Source organism: Lytechinus pictus, chromosome 6, assembly GCF_037042905.1.
Source record: "Lytechinus pictus isolate F3 Inbred chromosome 6, Lp3.0, whole genome shotgun sequence".
In the NCBI taxonomy this organism is placed as follows: Eukaryota; Metazoa; Echinodermata; class Echinoidea; order Temnopleuroida; family Toxopneustidae; genus Lytechinus; species Lytechinus pictus.
Window position 1 is genome coordinate 18,216,265 of NC_087250.1, and position 26,782 is coordinate 18,243,046.

Here is a 26,782-nt window from a genome sequence, read left to right on the forward strand (position 1 = left end):
TAACAGTGTTTTGTTAATGCCTTTTAGCCTTTATTCAGATAATATCACATTTTTTTAACATACAAGGGTAATAAATAAAATATACGCAATAAAGTGAAGTACATGTATACAGCAATATAACAAATGAAAATGTATACATTATACATTATGATGATGGGTGACGTCCCCATGTTCAATATAACGCCCTCATCTGGTCGTATTCTTTGAGGTAAGGTCAAAACCCACAATGCAATGAATGTGATCCTTGTGGCTAGCTATAATCACGTGATGGCATTTTTACCAATCACCGATTTAATCTCTACAACCCGTGTACTATCAAGTTTTATTTACCTTTATTATTGAAAAAAAAAAAGATTCATTTGAAATTATTTTATTTTCATCTTCATCACTGGTTAAATCATACATAATAGATATTTGTTGTCTATAATAATAGCTGCATAATGATTATGATGATGGCGATTATATGAATTTAACTATGTGTCAAAACAAATGTTATGAATTAGGTTAACAGTAACATTAACAGTGGATGACGTCTCCATGTTCAATATAACGCCCTCATCTGACCGAAATATTTGAGGTAACGTCAAAACCTACAATGCAATGAATGTGATCCTTGCGGCTAGACACGAGCACGTGATGGCATTTTGACCAATCACTGATCCAATCTCTAGAAGCTGTGTACTATTAAGTTTTATTTACCTTTATTATTGGACAAAAAATTGATTCATTCGATTTTTTTTTCATCTTCATCACCGTTAGGTTTATGCATAATAATTATTGTCTCTTTAATAATGGCTGTATACTGATTATGATGATGGCGATTATGTGAATTAGAAACTATATTTTAAACAAATGTTGTGAATTAGGGTAACAGTAACATCAACAGTTGGTGACGTCTGAATGGCCAATATAACGCCTTCATCTGATCGTATTCTTCGAGGTAACGTCAAAACCTACATTGCAATGAATGTGATCCTTGCGGCTTGATCCTTGCGGCTAACTATGATCACGTGATGGAATTTTGACCAATCACTGATCCAATCTCTAGAAGCTGTGTACTATTAAGTTTTATTCACCTTTATCGCCCTGCGTGACGTGCATGTTGACCATGACCATAGAGGGATCTGTTAATATTGCGCAATGGGGGACCACCAACCTCAATGGGGTATCAAAAATGGTCCCCGATGGCTCGAAGATCACACCCGGTGACACAAGTGCCTCATCCTCTGTGATAAGGGGACTCGATGGCTGTGGTAGAACCTAAAAGAGAGAGAGAGGGGGGATAGAGAATGCTGGCTTTAGGGATCTTAAATAACAGCACCAAATCATTACGGAATCTTTATGCAGACTTTTACCGACAAAAAGAGTCTTGTATTCCTAATATGTAATATTTCCTTATTCGCCCTACAAAATCTTGAATGAACCTGTTATCTCTTACGTAACATGCAATCGGAAAATAATAAATTGATACATCCAGTAGTTATTATACTCAGGTTGATAATCACTCTACAACAAAAAAGGGCTTAAAACGAGGGCTATAGAAATTGGGAAGGGGCAGGGGTCCGGTCATTTGTTTGACAAACGTACAAAAAACGTAAAAATGATAATCTGATTGTGAATTTTCGCATGATCAGCCCCTCCCCTACTTTCCGCCTACGCCCCAAATTTCAAAATTCGTTCCATTGCCCATTGATAAAGTCAGTAAGGAGTGTCGCACTGCGATGAAGAACGCATCGTAGAACACAGGTAATGTATTGTCAAAAGGACAAATGTCAAATGCTCTTCATGACAAAGCACAACCAAAAGTCTTTAGTCGCTTTGAACTTACGAACAGCTTTATGAAACACCCACCAGAGGTCATAGGGGCAGATTTAGAATGGTAACAGAGTTTTTGGTTCAGAATAATGTTAAAGTAATGATTAGGGTTACTTTATTTAGTTTTGGAGGTTAGAATCTATAATTGGCTCAACGTGCCTATTTTCCATCGGATCAATTATCGCAAGAGCAAATGTCATGGAACATAATCACCCAGCCTACCTTCATCGTGATTTTGCATTCCTTTCGTAAAGCAAGGGCTGGGATAAAGAGACTAATACCATGAGCAGGTAGCACAATTGTACCTCCTCGAGATGGATGGATCATTTGACTAGACATGTCTGGATCTGATAATAAAAGGAATAATTAATGGCCTGTTCATGATCAAGGTTTGTTATTCAATTTACCTTTAATTTCAAGGATATTTCTGGAATAAAAACAAAATATTTTCTTTTTTTGACAAAAGACAAAAGTTTTGACACATGTAGGTTGAAATCAATAAGGTATAGCATATTGTACAGTAAAACCCAACACAAAAGCAACAATTATCACATAGCATAAGATGAACGATTACAGAACATTGACCATACGACACGACGTCAGCGACCACAATAAAAGAAAATAGCATTTAAAAATCCGCTAATATATAAACTACAAAGTTTTAGAATCAATAGGATTCATAAGTAGTCAGACACATGAATTATGCAAAAAAACCAATGTTAAATTCAGAATATTGATTTCCAGATCGTTAAAAATTATTAAGAATAGGAATGAATGGAAGGTGAGGCAGAAGGTGGAGTTGATAGGAATATGGGAAAAAGATAAAGGAAATGCATTGAGAGATTCAATATAAAATTACATAAGAGGTAAATAATTATGATAAATGTATAGAAAGAACAACGAGAGCAAGAAGAAGAATACGAACGAAAGGAGAAGAAGTGGAAGGGCAAGAAGAATCAAAAGTGGAAGGGCAAGAAGAATCAAAAGTGGAAGAACAATACCATATTAAACGAGAGGAAACAAGTAATTGAATGAAAAGACAGCTATAATGGGAAAAAAATAAAAAGTAAATATACATATAGTTAGAGTGTAAGAACAACCCTCTTGTTCCTAAAGTTGACAAGTGGAATGTTTTTCCATGACCGGTCAGTCAGTCAATAATTTATATATTAACGTGCAGTCATGTGCGACGACTTCGGCGACGAGTTCGTGTTTCATATTTCTGGAATGCTCTTACCTCTATTAGACTGTACATCATCAAAGGAAGGTAATCTGCAGTAAGCAATTAATACAAAATTATTTAACTTCTAATATCTTGAATTATATTTACCACATCAACTGCATTAAAATCATTTAGAATATTTAAAAGAAAACCTAATTTTTTGATGGACTTCTGATGATAATACATAAGTGAAAAGTATTCACAAATTGTGTGCCATTTTAAATTGCAAACTATGTTTTTTTTAAGCTACTCGAACTAATTAAACCCAGAGAATATTGAAAGGACAATTCCATCACAACAGAAAATTGGTTTGAATGATAACATATACTCCACACTAGCATAACACTGAATATTTAATCAAAATCGGGATTGAAATAAGGTTTTTTCTTTTAAATTTTCGCTCGATTAAAAAATAACATTTGTACAATATGCACATACTGGTCGGTATGCAAAAGAGTGGACAGATGATGTCACCCAATTGCTGTTTCCTTTGTATTTCACTATACAGTGCGTCCCAGAAAAAACGAAACCGAGATTTAGCGATGATTTATCATAACTTAATCATAAATAAAATAGACAAATGACCTACCAATGTAAAGCTTAGAATCTCCTCTTTCATCTGGTATTACTTAGATTATTCCTCATTCACGCATGATTGAGCAAAAACAATTCGAAGAAAGGATGCCAAAAACTCATTTGGCGGGGGTATCTGAATTTCAAAAAGAAAATCACATGACTAAAAAGTTCAATATCTTCTCTTTTCTTTGATACCTAAATCACAAAAAATGGTCAAGTAGTAAAAAAGTTATGATCCCTCGAAACAATGCTTGTAATTCCATAATTTCATTAAAGTTGAATTAAGAAGGGGGAGAGTTTCCATAAATATAGGTTCTACATACAATATATAGTATATATAAGTTGTTCAAACACATAGCATGTCACAATAATCCTCTGCCTTCTCGATATTTTGCTTTGAAAGTCTATGAAATTAGCCACCTGTCAGAGCCCGAGAGACGAGTGTACAGAAAAGTCACTCGGAGTGTGACGTCACCGGGGGGAATTTAGTATAAGAGGTGCCTGAATGTCATACAGAAATGCTATGCAGAGAGAGAAAGATATTTTACAATTTTTTTTCAAAGCAACTCAAATCAAACAAATAGGACTGATATGTACAAATCTTTACTTTCCCTGTATAAAAAACAGTATGAATAACCACCATGAACTCTTCAATCATGATGTAAGATAGCAAACAGTGAGTTATTGAATGATATTTTCACTATTTCTCATTTATTTATTACGATGTTCAATCAAGTGAGTAGCTGGAAAGTAATTCTGGCGGCTAGCTCAGCGCGCGCTGAACGCATAATACTAGTACACACAACACCCAGGCATTGAGTGTACTGTTATGGTCTGGTATGTCGACTTAGTTCATGGCCGTGCAGCGATCCCCTGGCGTTTTTTCTTCTTTTCTTTTGTCTTTGACTCCACTTTTATATCCTCTGGATCATTTCCACTCACAGCTCATTCCACAGAACAATCTTGAACCAAACGTATAGTATTCTTTCTCGGCCTTCTGAGTTGTTTTCTATATTTAATTACGCTAGGGGTCACCGTCACACATACAAACGCAATTCGGAAGTGAGTTGAAGACAGAAAGATATATAGTAATTAGTATACATCTCTATGGTTGAAGACAACAAGAACGGTACGGTAGCTCGACAGCTAGCTGCGCCGGAGCGGGCGGCCGGTCGGCACAAAGCAATTCCGCAACCAACTGTGTTTTTTTGCAAGAGCCGCGTCACACGCGGATAAATATGTCATAATAACACGTCTGCTACGTTATCGACTGGTGAGAAGATCTCGATCAAATTTCATATTATTCACCTTGAAATTATTCCTTTAGGGTCTATGGTATCATTCTGAGGGAATTGACATATTTGGAATAATAGTACGGCCACAAATATTTTAATCATTTCCTCTTTGCAAGTTCTATGGCTCGCAGATACAACTTCAACTGCAGTTATTCCATATGAAGGAGTACGTGCATAGTACACAAAACGGCACTGCCTTGTTTACTACACCGGGACCGAATACCCCCCGGTGACGTCACACTCAAAGAACACCCGTCTCGGTAGGCATTGCAGGAGCGAACTCAGGGAAAATGGGTAGGGATAAATCGTTCAAATTCACTATTTTGAAAAAGAAAATGGGGGGTCGAATCACCTATTAGTGTTTGGGGGGTTGTAAGGTTGCTATTAATGTAAATATCTCAATATTTGGAATCGTCTTCTTAATTCAACTTTAAAGGAGAATGAAACTCTTGGAGCAAGTTAGCTTTTGTGAAAGCAGAAAAATCAAAGAATAAGATCAACAAAAGTTTGAGTAAAATAGGACTAGCAATAGAAGAGTTATGAGCATTTGAATGTCGAGATCACTAATGCTATGGAGATCCTCCCATTGGCAATGCGACCAAGATCTATGATGTCACAGATGAACAACTCTCCCCTTTTGGACACTGAAAATATACCCCAAAATATCTCGTTTTGCTCATTCTAACCATATGACAAACGATTCATCAATTATATAATGTTGTGAAACCTCTGAACTTGTCCTCTCATAAAGAGAACACCTCACCTTGTGATAGACTCTATAAAAGTGAGAATATAAGTGAAATAAGTACTAAAATAATGAGGGAGTTGTACGTGTGTGACATCACAGATCTTGGTCACATTGCCAATGGGAGGATCTACATGGCATTAGTGATCTCAATATTCAAATGCTCATAACTTTCTTATTATTCATTCAATCTTCCTCAAACTTTCAACAATATGTTTCTTTGATTTATCTCTTTGATATGGATTCAGCTGGTTTCAAGGGTTTCATTCTCCTTTAAATAAACGTGTTTTCACCGGTTTCCCGCTGAAGCTATCGCACGGTAACAAAAGACTTAATGCATGGCTGAGCGTCAACAAAACGGAGTGTCGAGTGAGTTTGAACGCTTGCCTGTAAAACCTCTTCATTTTATGAAATTATTGAAATTCAAGCCTTATTTCAAATAACCAGAACTTTGTTATTTCTTGACCATTTTCTGTAATTGAGGTATCAAATTAAAGAACAGATATTGAACTTTTTAAAAATGTGGTTTTCTTTTTAAAACCCAGATACGGCCCGCCAAGTGACTTTTTGGTATCCCCTTTTCAAATTATTTTTGTTCACTCATGCGTGAATGAGAAATAATCTAAGCAATTTCAGATGAAAGAGGATATTCTAAGCTTTAAAATGGTAGGTCATTTGTCTATTGTATTTGCGATTAAGTTATGATAAATCATCGATAAATCTCGGTTTCGTTTTTTGTGGGACGCACTGTATAAAGGTTTCATTCCACACTGAGCATGTGGTATTACCATTGCTTTAACGATTTTATGGTTCAGTCAAGATGGTCCTCTTTATTAAATCTGTACGATTGAAATATCACACATTTCAAACAATAAAAATATAAAAGGAAGCGTTAGGGACATCATCGACTCTTTTAGTTACATGTCACTGATTTGTGCGTGTAACCTTTTTATGAAAAATAAGCGAAACATCAAAACATCATATAATTTTACATTCGATTGTGATGAAATTTCCAATGTTGTGCTTGTTTGATTTTCCTCTATTGACGTTTTCTTTCTGGGGTGGACTTGATCTTTGAATTGAAAATACATGTACATCAGAACCCGTTTGTACCGGAAATTTAGTTTTAAGAAAGTATTTGTTCACCTTGCCAATATCATCTGTCTGATCATTTCATCTTTTGCATAGTGGATTGGTAGGCAACCTGCTTCATCCTTAATATCAATCCTGGCTCCATGTTCTAAGAGATAGAACACCAATGCCTTCTCAGGAGATAACCTGCCACTGTAGTATTCTTCGGATACCTGCAACGGATAACCAGCTAAGTTTATGGATAATTATACATACAACCTTCAAATTCCACGTGGTCGTTTTATTATTTAAAGTAGAACTATATTGAAAATCGTAAAAATGGAGAATCATATATCAAATTAAAGGAGAAAATAAGGAGAACACGATGGTGTAAATCATTTATCATGGAGACCGATGGAACTCAGTTAATTGATAGTTTAAAGTTCTCTCTCTGAATGCTTCAAACACGCAGAATTACGTCCGCGAAATTGGGGATTTTTTATGACGTCACTTTCTGTACGAGAGGCGTGATTGGCTCTCCAACGTGAAGCTCCACTTGCATGCAAAACCTGTTGCGAGGGTACGTTTTCTCCACATTGTCACTGAATACTTCGATCCCGAAATGAAAGAAAACCCAGAATTTTATCTAGATTTGGATTTTCAAATTGATGATTATGAAGATGAAGAGAATGATGATGAAGTTTCTAGCTCTAGAAAAACAAAGTGACGTGGATAGAGGTATACATTAGGGGAATTACGCCGGTGATTATGAGTCGGACAATTCAACTTGCATGCCGATTCGCTACCAACACATGCAGCTGATAGCTGCTCGATCCGCGGGTCAAATCCATGAAAATGAATTCCATCACGACCATATCCAGACAGAGTCTCTTTCTTCTATCAAACAACATAATGAGAATGAAAATAATGATATAACTGTACTTACAAACAAGTGAATATATCCGAACCTAGGCTGAAGGTAAATCAACTCAAGAAATAACAGCAGACGATATGCACCGACGATGAATTTCACGTGGCTGGGAGATTGTCACTCGTTCTGTTAGATAAAATTTCTATCTCATTATTTTGACTAAATTACGAAACTCGGAGAATTAGTATTCTACATAAAAATTAAGTAACACCTGGTACTATTTTTTGAATTACGATAAAACCTTTTTGAAGCAAAGAAAATGAGGTAAATTAAAATTAGATATAAAAGATCATCCGCCTAGCTCGCATTCGATTGTAAACAATCAGCAAGGCGAGCACATAGAGTTGGATAAAGCTACGCTCCAACTCTATGGGCGAGCAAGCCACTGAACTGAAAATACGTATTTTCAGTTCAGTGGAGCAAGCTGGCCATGTGCTTTTGATTGTTTGTTTACAATCGCATGCGGCTAAGTGGATGATCCTTTATATCTTATTTTAATTTACCTCAATTTCTTTGCTTCAAAAATATTTTATCGTAATTCAAAAAATAGTACCAGGTGTTACTTAATTTTTATGTAGAATACTAATTCTCCGAGTTTCGTAATTTAGTCAAAATAATGAGATAGAAATTTTATCTAACAGAACGAGTGACAATCTATTCCAGCCACGTGAAATTCATCGTCGGTGCATATCGTCTGCTGCTATTCCTTGAGTTGATTTACCTTCAGCCTAGGTTCGGATATATTCACTTATTTGTAAGTACAGTTATTTTATTATTTTCCTTCTCATTATGTTGTTGATAGAGGAAAGAGACTCTGTCTGGATGTGGTCATGCTGCATGGAATTCATTTTCATGGATTTGACCCGCGGTGCAGCTAGCATGCAGCTGCATGCGTTGGTAGCGAATCGGCTTGCAAGTTGAATTGTCTTACTCATCATCACCGGCGTAATTCCCTTAATTTACCACCATCCACGTCACTTTGTTTTTCTAGAGTTAGAAACTTTATCATCATTCTCTTCGTCTTCATAATCATCAATTTGAAAATCCAAATCTAGATAAATTTCTGGGTTTTCTTTCATTTCATGATCGAAGTATTCAGTGTCAGTGTGGAGAAAACGTACCCTCGCAACAGGTTTTGCATGCAAGTGGAGCTTGACGTGGGAGAGCCAATCACGCCTCTCGTACAGACAGTGACGTCATCAAATTCGAGTCAATTCAGAGACCGATGCGAGGCATATTTCGGAGAGGCATTTTAGCGCTTTTTAATTGGCGATTTCCACCTTATGTATTATTTTCATTATTTTTGAATGACCTAATGGTAATCCTCACATCATTACCTTTCCACTGATATATAATAAGGCCATATTCATAATCAATATATTTCTCCTTTAAAAAGAAGCATGATAGTATTTAAACCTTATTATTTCTTAAAGTGTTTGGTGTCATGAATGTTTTTGAAAGGCTCAACGACAAATCATGGTATGAATGAAATATTAACTTTCTCACAAATTTAATAAAGTTGAAATAGTCTTATATACTTTTTTGTTATATCTTATTTGAATGTAACTTTGCATCGTATTGTAATTAAGAGTGGATGCAGGGAATGCAATGATGATCGTACTCAGTAGACTTCATGCAATATTCTAAAGTCCTAGCGTACCACTGGAGTAAATGTGGTCTGAGCATAGGGGAGATCAAAGCAACCTGAAAATAAAAATTTGGGGACACCCCACACCTAAGGCGATGTATACGGGGTACATAACCGTGTACATAACCCTTTTATCTTTCAGTTAAAGGCCTCTAAGGATATTTTTTCGATGGCTATAATAATGAATTTGTTGTGTCATAAAGTACTGAATTACAGATGACATCCAAATGCGACCGCGCGAGAAATATTGATTTTTTTTTAATGCAGAACTAAGCCAATTCAAGCACTTTGACTGCATTTAAAGATAAATCCAGACATTAACAGTAGTATTACCCATTTGATGATATAAGAAAATATCTTGAAAAGTCCGAAAAAGTGGCGGGGGATGTATCCCCCACCCCCCCTGGGATTTGAGCCCATGTAGTGTACACTGAAAACTGAAGCAAATGCGTCTTTCCAAGACTAACCTTTCTGAGTGTTTCGGTGTATTCAACATTCTGTTTCTTGTGGTAGCATGATCTGATAGCTTTATGAAGACATGTTTGACCGTCACTAGACTGTACATTGAGATCAAATCCTCTAGCAATCAACTTCTCAATAATGGATGTATATCCGTGTTTCAAAACAAGATGGAAGACTGTCGAATTCTAGATTGACGGAATATGTAACATAGTAGGACAATCATTATTTTATAAAATGGTATCAAAAGCAGCATCAGTGAAATCTTCATTGTATATCAAACTGAAACAATTAACTTTTGAATGGTAATCAAAGTACTCTTTTGTCTGTTCTACTGTTTTCCGATTTTTGCGGAACAAACATGTTCGCATATATACATCAATATCTGTACAGATTAAAAAAAGTTCCTTCATTGTCAATTAGATGCAAACTGATCAAACGGCACCTTTTCAGCTATTTATAACTCCGTCAAAGAACATTAATATAGGATGTATGTATCGCCTACCTTAGCATCCGTGCTGTCAACTAAAAGATCAGCAATATCTCTGTCCCCGAGGGTTATGGATTGATGTAAGGGTGTCTGGCCGTGAATGTCTTCTGTATCACATTGTGCTCCGCCCGCAAGTAGGACTTTAACAACATCAATGTAACCATTCTGAACGGCAAAATGTAAGGCAGTTGTCCCTTCCTTGTCGCCCTCATTGACATCACCTCCTTTACTGATCAGATATTTGATAGCTTCAAAATGTCCTAACCTAGCAGCAATGTGTAATTCAGTCTGACCATCATTATTCCCCTTATTGACCTCAGCTCCTGTACTGATCAGATATTTGATGACGTCAAGATGCCCATTGGAAGCAGCACTGTGTATTGCAGTCAGACCATCATTATCCTCCTTATTGACCTCAGCTCCCTCACTGATCAGATATTTGATGACGTCAAGATGCCCATTGGAAGCAACACTGTGTAATGCAGTCCGACCATCATTATCCTCCTTATTGACCTCAGCTCCCTTACTGATCAAATATTTTATGACGTCAATATGACCATTTTGAGCAGCAATTTCTAATGCAGCCCGACCAACTTTATCTTCCTTATTGACCTCAGCTCCCTTACTGATCAGAGTTTCAATGACGTCAATTTGAGAATGGAAAGCAGCCCTGTGTAACGCAGTCCAACCATTATTATCCTCCTTATTGATATCGGCTCCCTCCCTGATCAGATATTCGATGACGTCAGTAAGACCTTTGTTAGCAGCAATATGTAGTGCAGTCTGACCTTCATTATTATCGTTATTGACTTTAGCTCCCTCACAGATCAGATTTTTGATGACGTCAATATTACCATGTGAAGCAGCCTTGCCTAATGGAGTCCAATTGGCCATTCCTGTAGCTCCGGGAAAAAGAAATGTTTCATCGTTTGATTGTCATAGCTAGCTGTGTGAAACTTTCACTAATTGGTTTTCTGCGTGGTGCTAAAATTAAACCAGCCTTAAAATGCATAAAATTACAATTTTTGTAAATTATTTGTTTTTGGTTGGATGGATGAATTACTTTTTAGAAAAGAAATACCTCAGATTATATGAACATCGCAATCATAGGTTATTTTCAAAGGAACTATTAGCACAGTATTACATAACTAGATAAAGGTGCTATGTCAGGTACGATGTCAGATGTTACCCCGAGTCATCATGTTTTGGTAGATGGGATGTTTAACGATGTTAGGAGGTAATGTTTACTTCATTTTTCAGAGTAAGAATACAACTCCTATTTTAGAAACCAAACTTTTTACCCCCCATGTATTCATTCTGTGATTCCATTATGTTTGCCCACAATAATGGATGATTATATTTCTTTTTTTTTTACTTCACTGATTGCGCTTCTGATGTACCTCACTTCTATCGCATACATAATAAATAATAGATGATACCTTTACACAGCTTTAGAACTCGAAATGCTTTCCATGTTTTCCCAAACTTATTTGGCGCAGCTTTGTATCCGGGGGCACTTCTATTGACGACTGGATACCATGCGCGACCATGGGGTCTCAAAAAGCACCATAAACGCGTATTTTCCATATTAGTGAAAATGCACCCCTTAACAAGTATTGGCGTGTGAAAACCTACCCTTAACAAGTATTGGAAACAAAACGATACTCTTGGCAAGTATTCCCTGAATTGACCCCTAAACAAGTACAACGATAGTTTTATTGTTATGTCACTGTCGTCGGTTTGACCATTACCTGATTTGGGTTGAGTACAGCCCCACCTCCCACATCTCGCGCAAAATCATACTCTAAACACGTAGTGTTGAGACTTGGAGCAAAAAGTACATTCTTTAGAAAACATTTTAGTCTTAATTTTTACACCCTCGCAAATTCGACCCTAAACACGTTGCTTTCCTAGCGAAAATAGATACAATTTTTTCATTATTTTTCTTGACACCCCTATTACGTTACGTAGGTAACGTGCCCTATCTTGAAAAATGCATCCTTTTTTACGTGTTTTTTTTTTGGTCGCGCATGGAATCAACTCGTCAATGTAAGTGACCCCCCCGGGTTTGTATCTCTATCTCCATTCCGTTCATGTGATTATGAAAAATTAGGTTACATAAGAACTAAACAAAGAAATTGCAAGAACCTAGCAAAGGCTGCAGGTCTCCATCCATTTCAGCACATGGCAATCGTCTGTCGGAAGTGTAAAAAACAAAAAAAAAAAAAAAAGCCTCTAATTATTGATGCTTTGTAGCTTATAAACATTATACATGTAGAGTGCCCATGTGTCAATTAGCCCAATCTAGGTCTGTTACAACACAGTAAAAGGAGATGATGGACTATATTTGACATTAAAAAAACATTTTCATCCACATTTTGTCTCATCGGCAGAAATTTAGTTCGTTCATTCGTTTTAAAGGGGGGGGGGTGATAGTCATAGTCCTATCCTTAGGCTAAATTTTAAGTGTATCTTATTTTTATGTTTACAACAGGATAGGGTATCTCATAAGACCTTAGCGGTGTGCGAGCGCAAAGTGCGAGGTCAAATTTTTAATATTTCACGTAACCAGTTAGTCCTGAATATTGATTATTGAGCAGTGTTTTGTTGTGATCATCAACAAGATCTTACAGAACAATTAATGGAGGGAAGCGCTATTAGAAATATCTTTCATTTTATTTAGTTTATTTCATTTTAAACAATATATAAACCAATTAAATTGATAAAATCATAACGAATCAATATCAAACAATATTATTATTGTCATGGATATTTGTCTGTTTAAGGGGGGGTCACTGTACTGGGTGAAATGAGTCCAACGCCATGTCTTGCTCCTAAAATTTTTAAACTCATTACGCCACCGACCCCCCCCCCCCCCAACTAAAAAAAAGTCAGTTCCCGTCCCCACCCAACCATGAACAATTATATCAAGATAATCAAATATGGCACTTGAACAATTTATTGACTGTAGATGGCGCTCTTAGAGAGTCGACATTGATTTTGATGGGTGCGGTGCGAAACGAAATGACAGAGTAATAAGTGTGTTGCAATTTGCTTTAAAAACAGAACCACAGAGCTGAATCCCACTTTACCCCCTTTTAAAATGACTGAAACAGACAAGCTACTTATCCATAACTGTGTACCTTGATTCTCTAGCTGTCACAGTCTTTCACCACCACACTCACCCCGAAACACATGTATGAGAACCCCACCACTTCTACTTCATCACACAGTGTTTCTTCCGTTCAACCATATCGATCCCTCCAACTTTAGGTATCTTTTACAAACAGAATCCCTCGCTGAGCTTCGGGTCATTCTCGTAATCTTTATGCATCTCCCATGGATCTATTTGCCACATTTCTCACACCACACTGAGTTTGCTTTAACCCTCTTTCCACATATGCCGCATGGCCGGGTCTACCTTACAAACACTTCACCCTCCGTCGAACTCACTGTGACATTTGTCTTCCAAAGATTTACCCTCAGACCCTAACTCTCAATTGCTTTCTTTCATTTCCAAGGCTTCTCCCTTTTAGTCCCTTCATAACGATTGTCTTACTCATAAAAAACCAAGTCATCAGCATACACCTTCCTCATAGAACCTTCTCTAGCTCTCTCTCAAACCACGTCAATCACAATTACAAATATAAACGGCGACAATCTACAGTGCGTGTCAAAAAAAGTTTACTCTTAGAAATAATGCTAGAAAATCATATATTTGTAATATCCTGAATTTTTTTCCTCATTTAAACATTGGTACAAATCTCTTCAAGCAAACTGATATGTCGAAAAATATTTCCGCTTGAGTGAGCAACACTTACTTTTGAAAAGTTCGTGATAAATGATTTGCCCTGAGCTTGGAATATTTATGTCAATTAAAATAGACGTTGATCATGAAGAACACATAATAATAATATGCAACATTTATATAGCGCTTAATACAAATGTTTCTAAGCGCTGCATACTATTACCCGTGCTTTAGCACGGCTACCCTGATCGGGCACATCGAGCATTCGAGGAATTCCTTCCTATCGGGTACCCATTTACTACACCTGGGTCGAGAGTGGCAAATAAAGATAAACGCCTTGCCAAAGGACGCTAGTGCTGCGGTGGGTTTGAACCCCAGACCTTGTGGTTCACAGTCCGGAGACTTATCCACTGAGCCACAACACCTCTACATCACACAGCGTTTCCTCCGTTCCACCATGGACTTTGCGGCTATGGAGATTGATTTGAAGATACCTTTTATACCTTTTTGGTTTGTTTCCTTTCCCAAAACACTTCACAAAGCGCCATTGCGCCCCCCCCCCCCTCCTCTCCCCACACACAGAGGTAGTGGTGATGATTCACATTTTAGGTTGTTTATGCTTGAGAAAAGTGTGAAGAAACAAATATTTAATGAAATATGACAATGTGTTCCTACTTTAAATGATAAAAACTTAGTGAAATAATGCTGGGATGTCTGAAATAAACATTTGTTTACATTCAGTTGTGTTCCCAGATCCAGCTGGCGCCAAAAAGTAAAGGATCGTGTTTACCTAGGGTTAACATGTTAATTTGGGTGACAAAGTTGTTACAAAATATTTAAATGTATCTGTTTTATTTCGATTCGCAAAAATGCTAAAGAAATGCATAAGAAATTTACCACACGATCAATTTGTTTTCTCCCTTTTCCTTGACACAGTGTGAAAATGAGCATTTCTGCGAGCTTTAGAAAATGTACAGTGCTCACTCAAGTGTAACATTCTGTCTAAATTTCTACTTTCATTTGATAGATGAGACCCAAACCCAAGAATATATGTGAAAAAAATATCCCCATTTATATACATTTTTCATTTCTCAGGACTTTTTAAAAGTGTATTTTTTTTATTTATACGCTCTGTAAAACATTGACGCACACACACCTTCACCTCAAACTCCTCAGATAACTCAAAACCCACTATGATTCTTTGTTTTCGCTCCTTCACACAAACTCATAACCGATAACCGTTACCTCTGGTATACCACTGCTCTTCATTGCCCCGCCCACTCCATCACCATCTTTCGAACTCTATCAAGATTAGTGTTTTAGCCAAAGCCATACTGTTTCTTCCATTCAGCTCCATATTCATCTTGCAACCTTCTCAAATGAATACTGTATCTAACGTACTTTTCCCTGGCATAACACCAAAGCATATCTCATCCACTTCCACCAATATCCGATTTGTTTTGGACCATTTTCACAATTATTAATTGCATGTTCGAATAACTTCACATTCCTATACCACTACACTACTACTACTACTACTACTACTACTAATAATAATAATAATAATAATAATAATAATAATAATAATAATAATGATAATAATAATAATAATAATAATTATAATAATAATAATAATAATAATTATAATAATAATAATAATTATAATAATAATAATAATAATAATAATAATAATAATAATAATGTAGTTATATTTATCCAGGTAAGCCACTTCAGTTCTGAAAACTGTTCTCCCAGCGGCCCCCGCTATTATTATTACCCTGGATTTAGCTGGGTTGGCTAGGCGCTCAAGCATTCCATGGAACTTGGTTTCTTTTTCTTTTTTTTTTGGCGTTTCAAATTTAGGACAACCATCATTCAGCACCCCGGAACAGTAAAAGAAACAATTGTTCCCTGCTGGGCCCTGCTAATAAACATACTCCTGTCCTGTTTTTGGTACAGTTAATATTGGGAGATTCGAACCCTTACGGCCTTAACGTCGCAGTTGGTGAAAATTACAACTATATTCGCGTTGTAGGCCATTGTGATTTAGGGGGCTTCTGTCTCACTTTGGGAATTTTTGACACTGTATGCGCGTTCCGCTCCTACCCGCGAAAAACACCCCCTTTCCCGCGTTTTCTTTGTCGCGGATGCTGCCCAGTGGCATTCCCCCCCCCCCCCCCCTCATCCTCCCCCGTGTGGGAGTAGAAATTTTAAAAAGTCAAGAAGTAAACTCCTCCGAACATACAAACGGATTTGTTTTGTAGACGCCCATGGTCGCGCATGGTATCCACTCGTCAATGGAAGTGGCCCCCTGGACAGAGGCTTATACAAAACAGGCACAATAAATGTAAAGGTTTATCTCTATTATCAATGTCATATCGCTTTCCTTTCATCGCGAGGCATGACGTATTACACACATAACGACTGATGCTCAATTGAACAATAAGATTTTGAACGAACTGATCACTCGACCATCAATGGAACATACCCACCCTCTCTCTCTCTCTTAACCGTTTCATGTTATAAAACTGCACGCCAATTTAATGCGTGTTTGGTGCAATGAAATCAATATTTTGCAAACTACTTTTTAAAATTTTCCCAACATAACCGAGGTAAAACAATGTAACGAAGTAATGAACAAAAAAGGCCTACAAATGATGATATGAGTATTGAACACAATGGTCAATTTTTTACAGAAAAACAAGATATTGTTAATATTTTTAAATGATTATTTTGTAAGTATTGGGAAAAAGATTCAAGACAGCATAGACGGTGGACGTTCAGATCCTAAACTAGACAAAAGTCACTGGTTAAAGGGAAATTACTTTCGTCTATTTTCTTTTGTCCAGTTAAAACTTGTGATGTTATTAAAATTATTAAAGGACATATTTTTATGACTTTCGGAGTATTGCAAATGACTTAATCAGTAATTATTTATCAAACGGGAAACAGTTTGTTAGCATTGGAAATTTTACTTCTTCTGGCAATGCAATTTCCACAGGCTTGGGGAAAGGTTCAAACTTGGCCCTCTTCTCTTTCGGTTATATGTGAATGATTTACCGAATTCTAGCGATATATTATCTTTTATTTTATTCGCAGACGACACAAGCCTTTTTGTTTCTGATGATAATCTAGTAAGAGCATCCAATTGCATTAATATTGAGTTACAAAAAGTTCATTCTTGGTTTGTACTAAATTTTGATAAAACAAATTTAATAATTTTCAAAACAAAAAATGAATGCCTGGATTTAGGTCAAATTAAAATATATATTGATGATAATGAAATACAAATGACAGGATCTGTAAAATTTCTTGGTGTGAAATTGGACAATAAATTAATTTGGAAAGATCATGTAGATGAAATTTCTCGTAAGATATCCTGTGTTATAGGAATATTGAGTAGAATTAAACATATTTTACCAATGTCAGTTTTCCTGAAATTATATAATGCTATGATCTTGCCACAGTTGAGTTATTGTAACATCATATGGGGAAATTGTCCAAAATACTTATTACAGAGGTTACACTTGTTGCAGAAACGTGCTATTAGAATAATTACAAAGTCATCATACCTTGCCCATACAAACATAATTTTTTTAAATCTCAATATTTTAACAATATTTGACCTGAATGTTTACTGCGTTGCCGTATTTATTTATCAGTATTTTAAAAGTGTTTTGCCTGAATGTTTTAGTGATTCATTTATTTTTCTAAGTGCTGTCAGGAAATATGCATTAACAAGACACTATAATGATCTATACTCGCCAAAGAACCGAACTGATTTTTCTCTTTCCATTATTAATTACAGAGGACTTATGATTTTGAATAATTTGAAATCAGAACAGAAATCTTACCAGTCAATATCTCTTTTTAAAAGACAATACAAATCATCTCTTATTAATTCATAGTTCATTCAATAGACTTTCAGTTGCCTGTTTTTGCCTTTTTTTTTCTTTTTGTATTGGTGTATATTTTATTTATTTGTATGTTGTGTTCGGGGACTAGCCTTGATAGGCCTCTGGCCTTTGCTGGTCCCCTGCTTCCGGTACATGTATGTTGTGCTTTCAATTGTTGTAATTGTTATCTCTAAAATTGTATTTTGCTTTTTTTATCTCTTGCCTCTTTAGAATATTTTTTAATATTGTTTTATTATGTTAAATGTATGATTTTATCTTGGATGCAAATAAAAGGCCATATCGGCCAATCAATCAATCAATGTTTTAAACATTATTTATATCATTATGTGGAATAGAATGTTGAGATCCACACCTTTCATTCAGTATAATTATTGACCTATGAGTCAACAGTTATATCATTTTCAAATGAATAAATAAATAATGTTTTTTGCTCAATGTGTAAAAGTTCATGAATTACCATGAATATAATAACAAGAACATTTTTTATGTGCACAATATCAAGGAAATGTTTTTACGCCTATATAAAGCCTCGATTAGACTGGATTTGTAGTCCCCACATGGTCATCATCCAGCCAACCTAAAGAAAAGACAGAATATGGATCCGAAATGAACACTGATGAATGCAGAGGCTTAGAGTGGTAGTTCAACTGAGGAACAGTTTGTTGTTAAAATAGCAGAAAAGATTATAAAACATTGGTGAATGTTTGAGGAAAATACATAAATTATCGAAATGTATTCAATGAGTAGAAAAGTTAATATAATTTTAAGTTTGGGATTTGTGACGTCTTAAACGGGCAGCTGCCCCATATGTTATGTAATGTAAGATGCATAGATTTCATTTTAATGGTTTGTGATGACTTATTTTTTTTCTATTTTCTTTTAGAATGGGGTGCGAAATGTTTTGTTTATTGATAAACTCAAGGTAGATTAAAAAAGCATTTTCTATTTTCTGATAAAATGACATTGCATAGACTTTTTTATTCTTTGGACTTTTCTAAAACCAGCAATATTTTTATTATTTTTTCTGCTATATTTAAAATAAAAGTTTTGTCAGGATAAACTTCCCCCTTATGCCTGCGTTCAGAAGCAGCTTCAGTAAGTATCTGTAAGTCTGCTACAATAAAATACAAATAGATCTATTAAAGTATGGCTTTACTAAAATAAAGTTATAGGCTACTGGTTCAGTCTCATTCACATTTACTGCATGGGCATGGCAAAATATATACCTTTAAGAGTCGATACTTCTATTAAATCTAGTAGAAAGAGGGTATTAAAGGACAACGCAAAAATTCATATACAATTAATCAGTTAATGACATACCTGTAATCTTGGCAATAGTAAGTCAACATCGATGCAGTCGATAAGTTAGGTTCACATAGTTACAGCTAACGACAGAGTTCTGGCTTCTGGGGGTAGGCTAACTGGTTGGAGTACTACCCCACCATCATGTAACATGGCATGGTAATTCATTAACAGTCATCATGAAAACAATACATTGAATCAAGATCGAGTAACGATGATTAAGATGTAAGAAATCTCTAGCCTCTTATCGTGGTTTGAGGAAAATCCTTGACACAGGTTCTTTCTGCTCTGGAATTCGCGTTTCATGTGCTTCTGCGTATGATTATGGATGTGTACATACGGGTTATTTCTCCGTTGCTATGGCAAAAAGCGCATGCGTGAGTCGCAGACAGCACGGTAGTCGGATCGCAAGGTGTGCGGTGTCGAGGCTTATGACCACCTTGCGATTCATCTCTGCTCACTCAGTCGCAAGCCAGTCGTAGACCAGTCGGGTCGTAAGGTGTGAGGTGGCCTTCAAATGCAGCTGCCGTGCTTGAATTCTACCGATCTCTAAGTTCTTGGCGTTCTAAAGTCGTCTCGCGTGACTACTTGCTCTTTATAAAATCATTAAAATGAAGTTGTTATTGATTGTGGTGGGTGGCGTCAGAATTGGCTGCTTTGGGGGCTCAACTACGCGGGTGTAATTCTACGAAAGTAAAAATATACTCTAAAGCTTGTATAGATTAGAACTGCACCAAACTAGCCCTGAGTCTGACGCTATTCGGGCCGCGTGCAGTAAGTACCACCCGAAACAGCATGAAACTTTTTATTTGTCCCTAGTTTAAATAACACACATTAATAGAACGATATCATCAATGGCCGATCAGCGACGAATGTACCACCATAGACACTAACTGTGTATCCTCATACTCATGATTCATTAACATCCATGTACTAGGCTACATGTAAATTTGTGTATATTAGTGCATGACTCCACTTTGAGTGCAAAGAGCGGGCAAATGTTGAAAAATTACGTCCAACTTGAATGCTGATCGTCTGACTCTGGGAAATGAATGGCATTAGAAAAATGCCGGGAAAATGCATTTGTTGTTGATCAGCGTGCGTATTACAGATAATACAAAGTTCTGTGACCTGAAGTTGTATTCACTCTGAGAATAACAATGCAAAGGGAATTTCCAAATTTTACACAAATCGTTGCAATTTTTGTACAAAAAAACATTAAAAACAACCATGCAATGTCACTTTTTTAAAGAATTTCTTTCGTTTCCTTCCATATAATACACATCTTTGAATGGTTTTATAACGATATGTAAAAAAAAAATGTGCGAATTTTTATAAAGATCGCATATAAGGGTGTCGGCTGGTTTGAGAATGGGGAGGTGCACATCTTAAGGAGGGGAATCTATATAGAAATGGTATTTGGGTGCACATCTTAAGGAGGTGGAATTAAGATTTGGAATATCAGATGTTTCTGTTTCTGTTTATGGTAACTCCCGCAGGAACTCGGCAGGACAACGTATTTGCTGGTAAACGCCAAGCTGGTATATAACCAATTACCTAGGGAACATTTAACGTCTAGGTTAATCAGTGAAAGGGACTGGCCTTATCGACGACAGATATTGCTCTCGGGCAGAGTGTGGGTTCGAACTCACAACCTTGCGATTGTGATTACCACTGGACCACACGACCCCTACCACCGGACCACACGAGTGAAATACTCACTAAGAAATGATTTTTGACAAAATGTTTATTTTCTCGATATTCAAAATGGCCGCCATAATGAGTTTAGACAATAATTTGCACTTACTTTACTCTTAAACTTAGGTAATTTTAAGAGTCAAAGTGAATTAAAGCTTTGATGTATTTGCGATGTGTTGATATGACTGCAAAGAGATACATACACTGCAAAACTCCGGTGTTGATTTAACACCCGCCTGGAATCTACATATGTCCACACAAGAGAAGTGTTAAACAACACCAGTTTGGTTTTGGTCTAACACCAAATATGTGTTTATAGTTATACACCACCAATTAGTATTAAAAAAGTCTCGGTTTGATTCCAAACTGGAGTTATTTCAATACTTCTCTGGTGTGGACAGATATAGATTCCAGGCAGGTGTTAAATCAACACCGGAGTTTTTGCAGTGTACCTACGCACGAAATATGACACCAGAGATTGCGGATATCATATAATATTGCATGGTCATTTTATTGAACATCATTACTACACATAGCACATGGATATTTCTGCACTGAAGGACCTGGGCTCCGTAACACAAAGGTTTGCGATGGAGAACTGCAAGATGACCCAGCGATGTTGACCGGAAGGTCAGCACGCTTTGTTGGAAGACCCTCGGTCTATGGTACATGGTACATAGACCGAACATACAATAGAAGCATGGTTGGACCGTCAATGCTTGAAACTGTAGATGATCTTAAAGTTGACTCATTGTCATATCTTATTGTATAATTCAGAAAATAAAAAACAAGAAATAGTGAGCGAGTGACATCATCAACTCTCTCATTTGCATGTCACTGAGTTACGCATATAACTGTTTTTTTGAAAAATAAGCGAAACTGAAAATTGTCAAAACTTTCTTATTTCACATCCGATTTGGATGAAATTTTCAGAAGTGTTCTTGTTTGATTTTTCTCTATTAAATCAAATCAAAATTTTTCTGGGGTGGACATGACCTTTAAAAAATAGCAAGTCTCAAACTTAATTTGGATTGGCACTGACTCGAAATATTTCAGAGTTCAGTAAAATTGTAAAAAGAATTACTTGAGCACAATTTTTTTATTTCCACCACATGCGCAGTCGGATAAAGCACATCCGCATTGCATTGTATGATTATATATCTTCTTCTCGATCTTATGTTTCGATTTACGGGTAACAGTATACTGTTAGCCCGTGTCAAAAATGTCTAGTTACGTTATTAATTCAAAGTTAGAGTATAACAATACGAAGCTCCCTATTTATATATAAGATTATTAAATATTTTTAAAAAAAGTTAAAAACATTAACCCAAATTTGTAAAGATTTTTGACCAGATAAAACGGTATAATGCGTATACTAATGCATTAAATACTTTTTGGTGTAATATTTACTTTCCGTGTTATTATAATGAATGTTAACGCAACTTTTTTTAATTTTCAACAATTGAGTTGAAATGTAGATATATATAATATGTTTAATGCCTTTAATTGTACACGTGTAATCGATACACCAGATTTTATAAGAAGCGCAAAACAACTTGCTTGTCGCATTGCCAATGGGGGATCTCCATAGAATTAGTGATTGCAATATTCAAATGCTCATAACTTTCTCATTATTTTGTCCAATTTTTGTCAAACTTTCTTTGTTCTTATTCTTTGATTTTTCTGTTGCGACACAAGCATTCTTACTCCAAAAGTTTCATTTCCCTTCAACGACGAATTTACATTACAAATATTAAATATGGCTCTCAAACGGAGACTACAGACCGGATATGCCCCCCTCCCTCGGATCCGCCACTGGTTTGTTGATTCAAAAAAAGAAAAAAAATCACATGAGGAGCTTGAAAAAAAAAAAATTTTCGGCGGGGGTGTTTCTTGTCTTCTCTCTCAGTATAAGAATTCGGTTTTTGTTTTCTTCGAAAATGCCCATTTGTACCTTTATACGATACATATGCTTTGCAAGAAAATCTTTACAATATAAACCGACCCCAAACTTTATTTTGATCTGCCACCGGTTCTATTGTAAAATCTATAAAATCATTTAAAGAAAACCGTTATGCTTTAACATTTTTTTTTCATTTCATTGGTTCGTAAATCATACACATTTGTCAGTCAGTCCGCAAGCCCCTGTGTTAATGAGCAAATGAGCAAGATTTATCCAAGTCCTCTCGTGGCTGAATTCATGTCCCTGCAAAATCTCGTGAATTGTGAGACTTTCTTTCTCAAAGAATTTAACTTTTTTCTCCTTGAGTAATATTGATTATTTTTGTACCATGGGCAAGAGTAAATGTTACTCTTTTATATTGGTCATTTCTTTTGAATGAAATATTTTGATAAATAAGTGAATTTTTTACCTGAAAAGATGCATCAAATAGAATTTTCTTCCTCTGTTTTCACTTGCAAATTGTGCAACATTTTGTGTTTTAGGCACCAACATTATTTATATCATCAGAAAGCTCAAACTCTATACTTTCTTACAATGTCACTCTTGATATGTGGCATCTTTTAGATGGGTCAGCAGCCAGCTTTTTCCATCAAGATGCAAGACGAGATTTCTGAAATTTCTGAGTAACATAAAATCCAGAGTTCTGATTGGCTGAATACTGTTTTCAAAACAAACAGGCGCGGGTAATTTGAAGAGATTACCACATGGTGAGTGTGACCTTGCAGAGGCCCAGTGTGGGGAACGTTGGAATTTGCGTGGGTGTGTGGTCTCTATGACCAATCAGAGCGCAGTATTCTTGTTTTTGAGCTGCAAAATGTACTTGGCCTATGAAAAGCTGGCTGCTGACCCATCTAAAATACATCTTCTTATAAAAATTATATCATATTAAAGCTTAAATCTTCAGCTTTATCATGAGCTAAAAATCATTTGTGCCCAAACAGAAATTAAGTGTGAAAACAACAGCTTTTGTTGCATGGAAAAAAAATATTTCGTTTCATGTTTTAGATCAGAAGTTTTTCCTATATTAAAACAAACAGATGATCTGAAAGAATTATTCTTCTTCTTTACAAAGATACCAAAAACATGAAATTTTGTCAATATTTAGAGCAGCAATGGCCGAATAAAAAGAGGTGTTTTGGTTCGCACCAAGCTCATTAACTATGCAAAAACCCTCTAGTCATGAATATCACTTGGATAAAAGAAGCTACTTTTTGAGGGCTTGCGGACTGACTGGTGTATACCATTTACCATAAGAAAGGATCACCAGTCATTCTTTAAGTCGCTCCTAACTTACGAACAGCTTTAGGAAGCACCCACCAGGTTACCCTTGAGGGTGGCCACTGATATATGGGTTTTCTAATTCTCAGGAAGAGAGTTCCACTTGCAACTCGAAAACCTTACTTATTTTACGGATCAGCGTATCTTCGCGATCCGTTTAAAAAACTTTAGTATTACTTAAATATTTGACATACATATTTGTAGCTATCGCCATTATATATAAATGTATTTAATACAATAAGAGATAGTTTGTATAAATATACCTAAATGTTAAAAGATTTATTCCTCAAAGTGATGCGATCTAAAATTATTACTCATACATATTACATTAAAAAATCAAAACATTTTTAATTCGTCAAAATGAACATACACAAACTTTTAACAATTTTCAACTCTGAATTTTAAATGAAATGGAGAGCATTTTTGTTTTAATCGAATTTTTTTAGAGTTGTAATCGATAGATCATATTATATAATAGGTAGAATCTAAATTTTTTGGTGGGGTTGTTAATTCTACATAAAAACAATAAATTAACAAATATTCAAATTTCTGTTGTAGAATTTTGTAAAAAACTAACATTAAAGTTACAATAAAAAATCCCAAAAATAGATAAATCAACAGATGATTAGCTGTCAACTGCTAACCATGCCATACGCTCCCTTTCTTTTCTGATATTGATTTCTGTAACGCTTTCTGTATTACGTCACATTAATCGTCCCCAGCACCTTAACAGTTGTGCTACTCGTCTTTTATATTCCGCCGTGACACACCTCCTGAACCCTGTTCTATAAATTGCACTGGCTCTCTATTAGACATTGGATTATTTTGAAATTGCTTCGTTTTGTATACAAATCACTATATAAACTGTCCCCCAAAATACATGTCTGATTGTTTAGAAATTTACATCCCAGGTAGAAGAAATAGATCCTCTGAAGACCCACTTAAATCAACACATCCAACTAAAACAAAACAGACCAGAAATAGAACATTATCTAATATGTCATTCTGTTCTATCTTTTTTTTTTATAAATAAGTTAAACTGAAATTGCGCGCCGTTTTCTGCCATGTGGGGAAAAGCTCGATATAAATATCTTATTATTATTGTTATTTTTATTATTGTTATCATTATTTTTTATTATTATTTTCATTATTATTTGTATTATTATTTTTTTTCTTTTTTTTAGCATTCCATTGGCGAATCATTTATAGTGGACGTTCCACCAAGCGTGATATCTTGTCCTTCATATCTTATATACGACTTTTTTCAAAAAATACTTTTGTGGATCTAGCCCTATTTGCCAACAAACTGAAATGGATCTAACCTATTTTGAAAATAACGATATTTTTTCTTTGCCTTTTTTGTTTTGTTTACTTTTTAATGGGAATATCAACTTTGTTTTGATATTATCTTATCGGGGCTTCCAAGTATTTTTATAGTGTTAAATAAATCATATGTAACAATATATTGATCTAGGTTTTTTTTCTAAAACGGACCAGCATAATTCCTCAATCCGTGAAAAAAATTAATTGAATAAAATTTGACGTGTCTAATTCGTACATTTAAATTTTAAAAGGGTGTATATATAATATAATATAATTAAAAAAAAGTTTATTAAAATCTACCCACATTCCAAAATATCATACATTTGAATTCAGAGGATTTAAAAATATTACTCATGTTTAATACATTTTTGGAATAATTCAATTCATTTATATGAACATAAACATTTTTTTCGATTTTTTTTTTACACTGAATTTAAAATGAAATATAATACCGATTTTTCTTTTAATCGTAGTTCGGAATTATATTTTAGACTTGTAATCGATAGATCAAATTCAATAAGAGGAAGAACATTAATATTCTGCATCAAAATCATCAATTAACAAATGTTAAAATATCTGTTGTAGGTCAATGTTAAGACTGACATAAAATTTACAATAAAGAATCTTAAGAATAAATGAATTAATAGATGATTATTCATTGCATTCTGTTGGCGAAACATTTACAGTGGACGTTCATCCAAGCGTCATGAAGCTTTGCTTTAATAAAGGTAGAAAAATACTGGCGAAGGTCTGGTGAAACTCCATAAAAAAGATGGTTAAGCTTTGTTTTAAGTTTTTTATTAAAGAAGTCATGTGCGAGCAGCATTCCCGAATATTAGTGAATTCTATTTGTTTTGATATTATTTATGACGAATACAAATATTGTTCTTATAGAAAGTTGCGGTATGAACTGTTGTGTCTGATGACGAATTCGTGTTTTTCCAGAGGGGGGCACATTTTTTCTAGGAAAATAAATTTACAAATATAATTGAATATCAATTGAAGTTCCATGGTAAGACTGACATGAAAGTGCAATAAAAAAATATACAAAGTATATAGACTAATAAATTATCTATTCCATCCTCTTGGCGACTTAATTATTGTGGACGTTCGAATAGGTGTCGTGAAGTTCGCTTTAATAAGAGGGGGAAAATAGAAAAATATTGGTGAAGGTTTTGTGAAGAAATCTTTCCAAGAAAGAGAGTTGAAATGAATTTATAAAGCTTTTAATTTGTGACGTCATGCACCATCCCCATATAATATGAGCAAACTGTATTAATATGCTTAAAATTCATCGTTAT

At 35.4% G+C, this 26,782-nt stretch overlaps 1 protein-coding gene across 1 annotated transcript in view; it reads right to left on the reverse strand.

Moving 5' to 3' along the window:
- The window catches only part of LOC129283511 (ankyrin-1-like), a 32,422-nt gene extending 12,865 nt beyond the window's left edge, over positions 1–19,557 (reverse strand). Inside the window, exons 1-7 of the mRNA XM_064101089.1 lie at positions 19,238–19,557; positions 10,268–11,148; positions 9,771–9,950; positions 6,800–6,957; positions 3,053–3,087; positions 2,038–2,162; positions 1,077–1,260 (exon numbers count right to left, since the gene is read on the reverse strand). Of these exons, the coding sequence (XP_063957159.1) occupies positions 1,077–1,260; positions 2,038–2,162; positions 3,053–3,087; positions 6,800–6,957; positions 9,771–9,950; positions 10,268–11,146 (1,561 nt within the window). The 5' untranslated portion in view covers positions 11,147–11,148; positions 19,238–19,557. The remainder of the gene's footprint in view (positions 1–1,076; positions 1,261–2,037; positions 2,163–3,052; positions 3,088–6,799; positions 6,958–9,770; positions 9,951–10,267; positions 11,149–19,237) is intronic.
- Positions 19,558–26,782: the final 7,225 nt, after the last annotated feature.